Source organism: Abrus precatorius, unplaced genomic scaffold, assembly GCF_003935025.1.
Source record: "Abrus precatorius isolate BTA unplaced genomic scaffold, Abrus_2018 Scaffold4, whole genome shotgun sequence".
In the NCBI taxonomy this organism is placed as follows: domain Eukaryota; kingdom Viridiplantae; phylum Streptophyta; class Magnoliopsida; order Fabales; family Fabaceae; genus Abrus; species Abrus precatorius.
In genome coordinates this window covers 5889363-5903388 of record NW_020874384.1, presented here as the reverse complement: position 1 = coordinate 5903388, position 14026 = coordinate 5889363, and the positions used below count along the sequence as shown (strand labels likewise).

The following is a 14026-nucleotide window of genomic DNA, read 5'->3' as shown; positions in this document are numbered from 1 at the left end:
CAATACTTCATGCCATTGCTCGAGCAATAATAATTTTTCATTTGAATCTTTTTTCAATTACCACCGTATAAAGTCAAGAAATGTGAACGTAATAAGTTTTGATCATAGAATGGTTAAAATTAAAAAAATTAATCCATTGTGATATGATTATTTAAAAAAACATATATTTATTTTTAAAATTTGACTATTCAAATTAAGTGAAAGATTAATTTTTAAGGATGTGAGGAAAAATAGAATAAAATAAACATACCAAAATAGATAATCATAAATAATATTTAATTTTCACCATTTATATTTATATATAACTGTAAAATTAAAATTCGCCTCTTTAAAATTCATATCTTGCTTTTCACCGTATAACACGAGTGCCCAATCGCAGTGCTTTCCTTTCACCCTCAAAACACAAATCCCCTCTTTTTCTGCTTCCAATTATCCCTTGTTTTTTGTTTGTTCTTCAGCCCATGACGACGTCGTCGTTTGGAGTTGCTGCGAGTCACTGAAGTACCACAACGTTCAGATGCCTAGCTCTCGCGGCTTGAGGTCTGTATCTGCATGTTGTTCTTTAGGTAGGGTTAGTTCTAATTGAAGGTCTGATACAACTTTTCATCTGTTTTTATGGTTATATGTCCTGTTTGAGGTGAATTTCTGTTTGTTGAGTTTTACTTTGGTTGATTCAACTGCACTTTTGATGAATTGAGTATGATTTTTATGGACGTTTTGATATTATGGATTTACTTGATTAATTGTTTGTATATTGTTCCACGTATCTATTTATAAAGTATCTTCTATCCGTAGGTGCTTTTAATAAGGAATGTAGTTTAAGAAAACAATAAGATTAAGTACCTGATTTTGTAATTAAGAGTGATTGAGTCCTGAGATTAAGAGAGTTATGCAATTGCCAATCAGTTAGATAAGTTACAGGCTGGTGGGTTCTAAATTTCTATTTTCCGCATGAATTGATCTGCTAAGTTTTGTGTCTTTATAGGATTTTAATCTACGTTTGTCACAATCTGGGTAATTTCACCTTCTCTTATTCTTTGTTTTCATTCATTGGAAACAATCATTCTGAAAGCGTGTTTGGAACCAATTACCCAATCTTGAAGCTGAACCCTCCACCCTACCTTCTCTCTCATCTTTCTTCGTGTGTTGATGTTGTTCATTTTGTATTCTCTAGCTTTTCATTGTTGTGGACTGCTAAATTGGGATTAAGATCTACAAACATGGGGTTCTTCATTTCTCTGTTGCAGGGTTTTTGCGTATTTTTTTAAAGTTTGAAGTTGAAGGTATTCTGATCTTCGCTGAACTGCGCAAAAAGTGAAAATAGAAAGCACAGAAATTACCGCACTTCATCTACCTAAAAGAGATTAGCCATTATATGCAGAGCCCATTAACTGGAAAACTGGTTTATTTTGGTTCTTCTTTTTCCCTTATACCTTAAACATCAGTCAGATTACCAAACCACATTTAAAGTTAATTGCATTTCAGTTTAGTTTTCTAAACCAAACCACGCACAATCCATATTTACTGCTCTAGGTTTTCTTACCTACTGATTGCAACATTCTTGGCCTGTGGAATTTCTGCTAGCTCAGTGCTGTGGTTGGTGATAACTGTGACGGTGCTTTGATCTTTACATCATACTATTGAAAATCTTGAATCTTGTAACTTGACTTGTGATAACATTTTTTATGCCACTGCCTATCCCTCCCCCTTTATATCTAATTTCATCTTCTTTTATTCTTCAGAATATGGAGATGGTTTTCACATGTGCAAGCTTCCTGGAATAAAAAAGAAAAGTGCAACTGAAATATGATATGTTCTACCACTGATTGCATCAATCAAAGATGGCATGTCTGTGGAGCAAGATTTATTTTTATTTAGTAACGGAGAATTAGGTCTTGCCATATAATATATTCAACCCTGCAGGCCCATCTGAAATTAAATAACTCGGTGCAATGAATCTTAGCATGGTTAATAATTCTTCTTCACCTCATCCTAGATGGAGAAAAGTAGCATATGGCGGTATGCAACCTGGTTATGATGACAATCATACTGACGAATCTTTCCTTGAAGGAATGGTCATGAATGCCAGTGTTGTAAAAAGGGACATGCTAAAGGTGATGCTGGACTCGGTTTCCATCTCTGAATATTTGTGCATTGTTGCTCTTGTTGTCTTTGTCTGGACTTGTACACTCACATCAACTATTGATGAAAATTATCTCCTTTTTATTGATGTAAGTCTTCTTGTTTCAGGTTTTCTAATTCTCCTTTTTACCCAAGAAATGCTTTCCCTTAGCCTTCTCCTCCATTATTTCCTCAATATCTCCTTTTTCATAACTGCGTTATATGTTTTGGCTCCCATCTATCAAACTCTTACAAGGTCCATTAGTTCAGATTCCATTTGGGCAGTAAATGCATCACTTATCATACTTCACCTTTTTCTGCATGACTATTCAGAATCCACCGTCAAAGCCCCCGGGGTTCTGAAGAATCCTGCATTGACCAGCTGTATCTCTGTAAATGCTTCTGTAGTTGCCTCTGTTTTTATTGCCTCTCGCCTTCCATCAAGACTACATGTGTTCGCTATCATGTTATTCTCATTGCAGGTTTTCCTTTTTGCTCCACTGGTTACTTACTGTATTAAAAAGTATTCCTTCCGCTTGCACCTATGCTTTTCTATCAGTTTGATGGCCATGACATTAAGTTTTGTGTACATGCTGCATCGCTTACTTTTTGTGCTGCTGCTGAGTTTATTAGTTTTTGTCAACGTGGTCTGCCCTTATTGGCTTATAAGGATTCAGGAATACAAGTTTGAGATCAATGGGCCATGGGATGAGGCTAAGCTTTGTTTTGATATCACTGACTGAAATCAGAAATTGGTTGATGTGGCACTGTAGTAGTACCTTGTGAGCTGTTTACGTGGAGTATAATTTGTTGAATACTTGGTCAGTGTTTAAGTTTTATAGTTGATGGGAAGGTCCTTGCCGTTCATGTCAAGGATGGTAACAAAATGACGTTTGTATTCATTCTTTAGAATGATAAGTATGATGGTTTAAAAATTCCTTGGGTACAAAGGAGGTACGTTCAAGATTTAGAGCACCATTCATTGTTGACACATTCAACCGCCTTGTTTCGCAATTAACAGTTGACTTTTTTCTTTCAAGCGTTCCACAATCTTCATGGGGCTTATGTACAAAAGAATAACAAATAAATTCCTAAGCTTCTTTCATTTTGGCATGTTGAAGCTTATTGTTGTCTACACTCCTGATTAAGTGTAATGAATGTTATTTATAAAATGGAGTCTTACGTGCTAAAAATTTACACTTGTTTATTTCCCCACTAATAACCCGTGATAATGAATTCATTTACGTCTTTGTGCTACAAATTTACACTCGTCGTTTCCGTTTACATTTAAATGTCTTACTCCAGCAGTTATGATTACTTAAACACGCTACCCATATTCATCCTCACGTGACCAACAACGATTTTGACGCTACAGATGAAGAGATTCTCGTGGAGAAATAGTATTGTAGAATGATAAGCTGGTAGCAACAGTATGATAAGTTTTTCATTGTTGTATCAATCGTGGATAGATGAGCAAAAGAGAAAAAAGCTTCGATAATAGGAATTGGATATTAAAGATTAATCTAACTATGCATTTGAATTCAAAATTTAAATTTTGGTACCATAACTTTAATTGGAACAACATTGTTTTCACGATTTATTGAACAAATTATATTTATAATCCTTAAACTCAAGCGATATGTATTTGATATCCATGTTTCTTTATCATACACAAACTTGTCTTGATAGGCCCTCTAATACAAATATGGAACTTGGAAATCAGTTAGCTCAGTAAACAATGGGCTAAGGTGTGGAGGGTATATACAAAGATAACTAGAAAAGAGAGTAAGAGGAATGCTAAAGTGGCAGGAAAAGAGAAATATGTTGGGTGGGTTGGTTAACAAAGTTTTATTTTTTAGTTATAAAGAAATAAGTGAGATATGTGTATGGAGGAGAGAATATTACCTTTTTTGGTTGTTATGCGTAAAGAGCAATAACTTACTATAGGAGCTGTGCTCTCAGGGTGGTAGAATATCCATCCTTTGTAATCTCTAATTCTAATTCAATAAATATACCTATTTTGTCTCTGATTACGTGTACATTACTTGATTTGTGTAACTGATATTGGTTTCTCAACTCAATAATAGTGTTTTCTCTAACCCCAATTATTTTAGTAAAAAAGAAAGATGAGACATAAAAGATGTGTGTGGATTATAGGAAACTAAACAAATTAACTATAGCTGATAAATTTTATTTTCTAATCATTGATGAATTATTAATAGGGATATTGTTTGGAGGGCAAGTGTACTCATCGAGAAGTAATAAAAGATTTTTAAATTAAGTTCCCGAAATATCGTCCCACAAGGATTGCTTTTCAATTACTAAGAATTTCTTAATTCAATTGTTTAAGCTTCAAAGATATGAGATTAATTAAAACAAGAATTTATAAAATTAATTATAAAACTAAGTGCAAGAAATACAATACTCGTCTTGGTTAAACTTATCGGAGAGGAACCTACAACATATGAGTTTTCTCATTCAATCCTTTATTTTATTTTTCTGTTTATCTCTAAATTCAATTTCCTTGTGATTACCAATCATTCATACGAATACTATTAATACCCAATGGTCATGCAATATTAATATTCTTTTCTCTAAATCAACATCCCCAATGGTCATGCAAAATATTAATTTAAGAAAGCTTAAGGAGCCTACGAACTTATTAATTTAATAACGATTAGAAGAGAAAGATTGGTTTGGTCCACCTAATTCTTTGTCTTATTTTACCCTATAGATCTATTAATTAATCGAGGTACGGTCGCCTGACGATATAATTAATTAGGATTAAGAAAAAAGCGCAATAGGATAAAATTTAATCACAAAATGAAAATTAAATTTAGATTCAAACATCAAAATTTCATAAATTGATGAATAATAGTTCCCATAACCCTAGCTATGGACTTGGTTACTCATGCTAAAGGAAAAAACTAAAACAATCATAAACAAAGCCATAATAAAAAGAAATAGCAAACTAGAGTATGAGATGTGTTCCCGGTCTTCAAGTACGATCGCTTGAAGTTTCAAGTCTCGTCAAGCATGTGCCAAGGATCCTGTGCAAGAGAGACGAGATGAGATGTATTCTAGAGCAAAAGTCAAGATAAAAATAATGACCCATACGATGCCTGAGGTCTTCCTTTTAATAGGGCTTGAAAATCCTAAAGACTCTTCATAATTGGGCTTCCTGTAGATGAGCACAGCCGTGCAAGGCTTTAAGCACGACCGTGCATGGGCTTGAAACACCCCGTGCTTGTTGAAAGATTTTGAGCGTGTTGACTGCTGCGAAACTCTAATCTTCCATCAATTTGGGCCCAAAATGCACCCAAAATGCACTTGCGGCCTCTTTATACCAAACTACATAATTAATATATAAATTAGTGTAAAACCCAAATAAAATAAAGGTCAAATATGAATATATGGGCTGTAAAAGAGGGTCTAATTACAGACTTATCAGATATGCATGACCAAATTTTTCACTAAGCTAAATTTGAAATCAAGTTACCATTGAGTGAAAATGAAGGAGGGAAACATTCACAAAATAACAATTGGAACATATAAGGGTTACTAAGTATTTCATATGAGGCATGTGGGGGAAATAGGAAGAAATGTCATTTTGCCAGATTGACCATAGAATATTTAGGGCATGTCATCTCTCAAGAGGGTGTTTCGATGGATCTAGAGAAGATTAGGAGTGTTTTGGATTGGCTAAGCCTAAAAAATGTAAAGTTTCTTGGGCTAATTGAATATTATAAGAAATTTATAAAGGATTATGAAAAATCAACAAAGTCATTCACTAACTTGATAAAAAAAAAAAGGATGGATTCAAGTGGAATGCTAATGCTTAGGAAGCCTGTAACGCCTCAAAATTTGTAATAATAATAATATTTTTGAATTAATAATATAAATGTATATGGATTGCTATGTGTTTGTGTGTTTGAGTTATATGATAATGATAAGTATTGAATGATGATGTGAATATAGATGTATATGTGTTTGATGATGTGGATGCATATGAATAAGTGAATGTTGATTATGCACGGAAAATGTTTGGTTGGGTTTGGGCTGGAATAATTGAGAGAATTAGCTAAGTGTGTGTTGCAGGGTGTTCTCGCTACAGGCCTTGGGTGTAGAGCATGAGTCTGTGGTGTTCTCGCTGTAGCGAGAATGTAACAGATGGAGTTGTATTTCTAGGTTGTAGTTTCGCTATAGCGAGAGGGTCTTGCTGTAGCGAGATTTTGCAAAAATCAGAGTGCAGTTTCCTCTAAGATTTTTGCTGTAGCGAGAGGGGATGTCGCTGCAGCAAGGTTCTCACTGTAGCGAGAGTGTTGCGATCAGAAGGGTATTTAAGGGGTTTAGGGTTTGAGAAATTCATTTTTCCATTCCTCTCTTCAAAATTTCTTCGATTCTTCTCTTCAAAATTTCTTCGATTCTTTCAACTTTTGACCCGTTTTCACCGATTAAACTGCCTCCAAAGCTGTTGGTGAGCAAGATTGAAAGTTAGAATCACGTTTGGAGCGTTTGGAGGTAAGTTTTGATGGCTAAGGTTTTGATTTTCGTCCCTATTCTCTCTTTTCTTGGTTCTCTTTGGTTTCTCATGGAATTCTTCCATGCATTTAGGACGAAATCCATGTGGGGAGCGTTTCCATTGTTGAGTTTCACGTTGGGTCTTCATTCTGAGGTAAAGGGGGACTCTACCCTATCTCTTGGTGTCTTGAATTTGTTTATATTGATAAATAATGCAATGTGGTTAAGATAGGATGTAGGAAGATGTATATCTAATGAGAATGACTTGATTGAAATTGTATTGTGATAGAAATTTCATGTGAAAGGTAGTGTGATTGATGTTTGATTATAATATGGTAGTTATTGGGTTATATGTGTGATGGAATGGTTTAATTATGTTTGGATCATAATGGGAACTTGTGTGGAATACAATGTGATTGATATTGATTATGATGATATGTGTGAACATGTCGTTGATTGATGTTGAATAATATGAAATGGTTGGACGTGTGTGGAATGACATGTTGAATGCGAATGTGGATGTGTTTAAATATGTTGGAAAAGTATGAATGGTTCAGTGATGCACTAGGGGTGTGAAAGATGGGAGCGGTAGAAAAACCTTAGGGAAGAGAGGGTGGTGGTGACACCAATAGTGAGTGTGGGTGCACCACAGGCCTTTGCTTGGGGGCGGTAGAAAAACCTTTGCTTGGGGGCTCAATGATAAATCCACATTTTACCATAATTTTTAGTATAATTTTGTTAATAAATAAGTAGTAAAGTGCTAAGTAAACTTGAAAATATCATAAAAATTGCATTAATATTCATAATTGTGTAAATAGTTTTGATTTTTAGATTTTTAGTCCAATTCTGAACAATTTGACTTAAAAAATGACTTAATCCTTGTGCAGAAGCTTGAGCTGAGAATTTGAGTTGAAGATTGAAGTGAAGAAAGTAGAGGAATTGAGCTTAAAAGATGAAGAATCAAGTGTTATATGAAGGGTGTAATCATTCTGAGTACATAGAGTGAACACTTTGAAGAAGAAAATTCATGAAGATTAAGAGAGTAGCTACTTTAAGTGTTCAGAGTAGCTACGCAAACATGCGCGTAGCCACTTCAAGTGCCCAGAGTAGCTATGCAGAGCGCGTAGCCATTTCAAGCGTTCAGAGTAGCTACGCCCAAGGCTAATTCAGAACTGCACAGTGCACGTAGCTACTTCAAGTGATCAGAGTAGCTACGCAATTCAGCACGTAGCTACTTCAAGTGCCTAGAATAGCTACGCAGTCAGCGCGTAGCTACTTCAAGTGCCCAGAGTAGCTACGCAAAAATAACAGAATTTTAAATATCACTTCTAAGTGTTAACTTTGGACGATTGGAGTTCTTAAATCAGTTTTAGAAGCTTCTAGAAGATCTTTGATGCTAGAACTTGAGACAGAAAAATAATTAGGGTAAAAACTGTATATACTTTCTTGTGATTCAGAGGTTCTTATAAGAGAAATCTGTACAAAACTAGATCCCTTGATTATAGGGATTGACTAGGTAATTACAGCAGAATCTTAATTACATTATTTACATAATCAATTAGATTTCTATATAAAAGGAAAGAAGGTAAATATAGAAATACAAATATTCTCAACACTCCCCCTCAAGCTGGTGCATATATATCATATGCATCAAGCTTGTTACAAATGTATGTTATCCTTGGACCTCGAAGTGCCTTGGTAAGCATGTCAGCTAATTGATCATTAGAGTTCACAAACGACGTAACAATCTCACCAGAAAGAACCTTTTGACGAATGAAATGGCAGTCAATCTCTATATGCTTGGTCCGTTCATGAAAGACAGGGTTAGAGGCAATATGTAAGGCTGCATGGTTATCACAAATAAGTCTCATAGGTCCTACCTCACAAAACTTTAACTCAGCAATAAGCTGTTTTAGCCATACAAGTTCACATGAGGTATTGGCCATTGCTCGATATTCAGCTTCAGCACTTGATCTAGCAACAACATTCTGCTTTTTACTCTTCTAAGCAATTAGGTTGCCTCCAATCAATACACAATATCCTGAAGTTGATCGTCTATCACTTGGGCAGCCAGCCCAATCCGCATCTGTGTATGCAACAATATCAGTATGGTCTCTGTTTTCATAGACTAATCCTTTTCCAGGGGAACCTTTGATGTATCTCAGGATTCGAATCACTGCATCCCAATGACTATCACGAGGGGAGTTAAGAAATTGGCTTATAACACTGACCGGAAAAGATATGTCTGGCCTAGTCATAGTAAGATAATTCAATTTTCCAACTAGTCTTCGGTATTGATTTGGATCTGAATACAACTCTCCCTGATCCGACATAAGTTTGACATTTGGATCCATAGGCGTATCAACTGGCTTACAATCCAACATTCCTGTTTCTTTCAAAATATCAAGAGCATATTTTCTTTGAGATATGGCGACACCAGTTTTTGATTGAGCTACTTCAATCCCAAGGAAATATCGCAATCGACCCAAGTCCTTAGTTTGAAAATGTTGAAACAAATGCTGCTTGAGTCGGATGATACCATCATGATCATTGCCTGTGATAACAATATCATCTACATAGACAACAAGATAAATGCACTGGTTAGTAGAAGAATGTTTATAAAACACAGAATGGTCTGCCTCACTACGAGTCATCCCAAACTGTTGGAGAACTGTACTAAATCTCCCAAACCATGCTCGAGGACTTTGTTTAAGGCCATATAGAGCCTTACGTAACTTGCAAACAAATCCTTGGGACTCCCCCTGAGCAACAAAATCGGGAGGTTGCTCCATATAAATCTCTTCTGCTAGATCACCATAGAGAAATGCATTTTTGATATCGAGTTGGTAGAGGGGCCAGCAACGTGTGGCAGCTATGGATAAGAAGAGGCGAACTGAAGTCATTTTTGCAACAGGTGAGAAGGTGTCGCCATAATCAAGGCCAAAAGTTTGTGTATAGCCTTTAGCGACTAATCGGGCTTTAAGTCGATCAATTTGTCCATCTGGACCCACCTTAATGGCAAACACCCAACGGCAACCGACAGTAGATTTCCCAAGAGGAGATGGAACAAGTGTCCAAGTCTGGTTAGATTCTAAGGCCTGCATCTCATCAATCATAGCCTATCGCCACCCTGGATGGGAAAGTGCTTCCTGGACTGTTTTAGGAATAGTAACAGAGGAAATAGCAGACACGAAGGCACAATGGGAAGAGGATAAATGATGATAAATCAAGAAATTATAAATGGGATAAGGATTTCGAGTTGAACGTGTACCTTTGCGAAGGGCTACTGGCAAATCAGCAGGTGTGTCAGATGGATCCAAAGTAGGTAGAGCAACTGGCGTAGGAGATGGGCTGCCTGAATCTTCCAAAACTACGTCTTCTAGTGAAACAGGACGAGGTCTACGCTGGTATGTAGCCAGGGGACGAGGAATAGTAGGTGAAGAGGGATTAGGAGGTTCTAGCACATCAGAGAATAAGGGATTAGTGACAAGGGGAATATAGTAAGGAATGGGAAGAACTTAAGAAACTGAGTTTGAAGAGACTGATGTGGTGAAATATGGTGTGTCTTCAAAGAAGGTGACATCGGCTGACATATAGAAGCGATGACTGGATGGGGAATAACACCTGTATCCTTTCTGCACCCGAGAGTAACCCAAAAAGAGACACTTAATAGCACGAGCAGATAATTTGTCAAGTCCTGGAGTGAGATCATGGACAAAACAAGTGGAACCAAAAACATGTGGGGGAACCTTAAACAGAGAGTCATTAGGGAATAAAAGTGAATGAGGTACTTTGTTATTTAAAGCAGAGGATGGCATCCTATTTATTAAAAAGGTTGCTGTAAGGACAGCATCACCCCAAAATTTTAAAGTTACATTAGCATGTAACAAAAGAGTTCGAGCAGTTTCAATAATATGACGATGTTTTCTTTCTGCAATGCCATTTTGTTGTGGGGTGTGTGGACAAGCGGATTGATGCAACATGCCATAAGAAGTCATAAAATGATTAAAAGGTGCAGAAAAATATTCTTTGGCATTGTCACTGCGCAAGATTCGAATAGAACGACCAAACTGTGTTTGAATTTCATTGCAAAAATTCTGAAAAATTGTACATAATTCTGAACGTTCTTTCATTAAGAAAATCCAAGTACATCTTGAGTAGTCATCAATAAAAATAACAAAGTACCTATGTCCTAAGATAGAATTAACACGACTCGGACCCCACACATCTGAATGGACAAGATCAAATGGAGATTTTGCTTGACCATGGACAGCACTTGGAAAGGAGGCTCGAATGTGTTTACCTAATTGGCATGACTCACACTCCATAGAATGTAAATGAGAGAGGTGAGGAACCATGTGCTTCACTTTATTTAGACCTGGATGACCTAGGCGACGATGCAAGAGAAGGGGGGAATCTGCAACAGTGCAGACAACTGAGGTAGTGGGTTGGAAATAATAAAGACCATGCGATTCAAATCCTACTCCAATCGTCTGTCCCGTACTCCGGTCTTGTAGAGAGAAAAATTCAGCAGTAAATGTTATGGAACAGTTATGAGTGCGAGTAAGTTGACTTACTGAGACTAAATTAAAGGGGCAACCAGGTACAAGAAGAACAGAATTCAAGGATAAATTAGGAAGAGGGGTAGTTCGTCCAATGCCAATGGCATTAGCTTTTGAGCCATCAGCAAGGGTGATGTGGTGTGCTGTTTTAGGTTGTGACAGTTTTGAGAAAAGAGAAGGATTACCAGCTATGTGGTCAGAAGCACCAGAATCTAATATCCAGGGTCCAACAGACGATGAATGAGAGAAGCAAATTGTAGAGTTACCAGATTGAGTAGTGGCAGAGGAAGATTGTTGTGATGCTATCTTTAGCTGGAGGTACTCCTTGTACTCCATATCTGACAGAATATTTTGGTTGTCTCCTTCATGGTCAATTTGCTATTTTCACAGCGGAAGGCTGAGAATACGTCACATTGGCTGATTTCTCGGGAAACCCAATCAAAGAATAATACTTATCTTGAGTGTGGCCCATACGTTTACAATAGGAGCACTGTGGACGATTTCCAAAACTGCGACCTCCTCTTCCACCACCTCGACCACGACTTCGACCTCCACGGCTGATCACATTAGAGAAGAATGCAGAAGACTCCAAACCTGGTTGGGAACCATTTCCTATCATAGTTTCCGGAGAGGGAACACGCAGCAGACGATCAATGAGATTCTCTGCTGTAGGTACATTGGAATTTGTCAAAATTTGGTTCCAAACAGATTCAAAATCTTTGTGAAGGCCATGAAGGATGAAGACCATGCACATGTTATCAATCTTGTCTAAGACTTTTTGAAGGTCATCACCTGTCAAGACCAATTTTACTTCATCAATGGTGGACTGTGCTCTGTTCAAATATGATGGGAGAGCGTGATCTGTCATTTTAAGTGCAGCTAAATTATGTACAACATCATAGAGACGCTGAACATCATTTGAATAGACACTACGAGCTTTCTTCCATATATCGTAACATGTCTTATAAGTGCGAAAGTGGACTAACAACTTTGGATCAATGGAATGCCATAGAAGTGAAACTAACTGATAATCAGCCTTCTTCCACTGATCTCGTTCAGTGGAATTAATGTCACTTGCTGTCTTAGTCAAATGGTCAGAGAGACCTTGACCCAAAAACCATATTTCCACCGCAGCTTGCCAATCCATATAATTTTTCCCATTAAGTTTCTCTGAAGTTATGGATGGATTTCCAAAGAAGACAAAGGATACTGGATTTTTGTTTAAGGGTTCAGTGCTGTTGATGAGGATTTGGACCTCATCAACAAATCTTGAAATGAAGATTGGTGCAAGTATGATACGGGGATTACAAACCGCTTCATTTTCTCTCCAACATAAATTGCAAGGTAGCCCTTTGGCACGTCCAAAGCTTTTGAAGATGCTTGGTTTGCAGCAAATGATGCCCTTCTGATGCCAGGTAAACGAAAACCCATTGTTATATGTCCTGAAACGAGACTCGCCTAAAAGAGGCTTGTTTAGAAAAAGGTGAGTTTATGAGTTTCAAATGCCTCAGGATGTGAGTGATTGATTTAGTTTGCTCCTGAAGTCTTGCAGCTATGAATATATATAGATGAAAGAATGATTTGTCAAGAAAGGCTATCAGATGGGAATCATGGGACCAACTAGGAGACAAGGGCATATGCTGTTGTCTTAAAAGACATTCTACGTAACATGTTATAGTAGATAATACAAGTCCCACCTTCTGGAGCCAAGACCAACAGATTAACCCACTTGAAACGAAGTATACGCATCTATAAGAGTCTAGTTGGATTGTGTGGAATTTATTTATTCAAAGTTGGTCCTTTGCTTGCCTCCAAACACTGTTTCAAAGCTATCAATTACAACCAGCTAATGGTTTACTGGTTGGTACATGGTAGATGTATGTATCAATAACATTGTCATCTTATCTAAAGCAACATGTGAGGTGTCTAAAGCATGTCTTTCATTGATGTAGCTATACTCAATGAATGAACAAGCATCAAGTACACCTTCGCTAATTATTTAATTTTAAGGGGGTAAATCTGTTGGCCATTATCTCAGAAGGTGGGGTATACACTCTTGTGTATTTCCTAGTCCTTGAGAGAGATCTCTAAGGCAATACCATGTGATCCCTTGTCTCTTTGTAGACCACATCACTGCCCTGTCAAATATCATTAATTGTTGAGTTGGATTGGAGAGGCCGTTAACAATTATATATACATTATTTCTTAAGTTCTCAAGCAACACAAGTCATTTGCATGCTGAAGAATCAGAATTCAAATATTTCTTCCCAATACAAGTCCTTCGATATCTTTTCACGAAAACAATGGGTTTCGGCATACGAAGTATTATTAGACGGGCATCATTTTCTGCTGCCCAAGCAGCTCCCAAGGGACTTGAAGTCCCAAAAGGATATCTTGCAGTCTACGTTGGAGAAAAAATGAGGCGGTTCGTGATTCGAGTATCATACTTGAACCAACCTTCATTTCAAGAATTACTAAGTCAAGCAGAAGAAGAATTTGGATATGATCATCCAATGGGGGCTCTCACAATTCCATGCAATGAGGATGAGTTTCTAAACCTCACTTCTCGCTTGAATGAGTTCTAAATCATGCTGGAGAGTCAGATAGATTAGTTGAGGCAAATTTGTACAGAAGGAACATATTTTTATTGGGAAGATTTTCCATTTTTTTTTTCTCCTTGTATTATCCAACAGAAGTTGAAAAATTTTACCTGAATGAGAATGTTAAGATGAGACATTTACAAAAACACCTTTTGCTTTTGCCAAATGTTAATGATTTCTAATATATATACAACAGTATCATAATCAAATTTCAGTGGATAT

General features: G+C 36.9%; 2 protein-coding genes across 4 annotated transcripts; both read left to right on the top strand.

Moving 5' to 3' along the window:
* The first annotated feature begins 384 nt into the window (after positions 1–384).
* Positions 385–3161, top strand: LOC113865537 (phosphatidylinositol N-acetylglucosaminyltransferase subunit C). Of its 3 annotated transcripts, XM_027500166.1 has the most exons (3): positions 385–540; positions 1743–1892; positions 1997–2875. In XM_027500166.1, the coding sequence occupies exon 3, from the start codon at positions 2022–2024 to the stop codon at positions 2862–2864; it is 843 nt and encodes a 280-aa protein (XP_027355967.1). In that variant the 5' UTR covers positions 385–540; positions 1743–1892; positions 1997–2021; the 3' UTR covers positions 2865–2875. The 3 variants fall into 3 exon arrangements, with proteins under 3 accessions (XP_027355967.1, XP_027355965.1, XP_027355964.1); XM_027500164.1 differs by having other exon boundaries at positions 385–566; positions 1743–3161; XM_027500163.1 differs by having other exon boundaries at positions 1743–2875.
* A 10346-nt stretch (positions 3162–13507) lies between these two features.
* LOC113864413 (auxin-induced protein 10A5-like) lies at positions 13508–13789 on the top strand. The gene has a single exon (XM_027498078.1). It carries the CDS (start codon positions 13508–13510, stop codon positions 13787–13789), a length of 282 nt encoding a protein of 93 aa, XP_027353879.1.
* Positions 13790–14026: the final 237 nt, after the last annotated feature.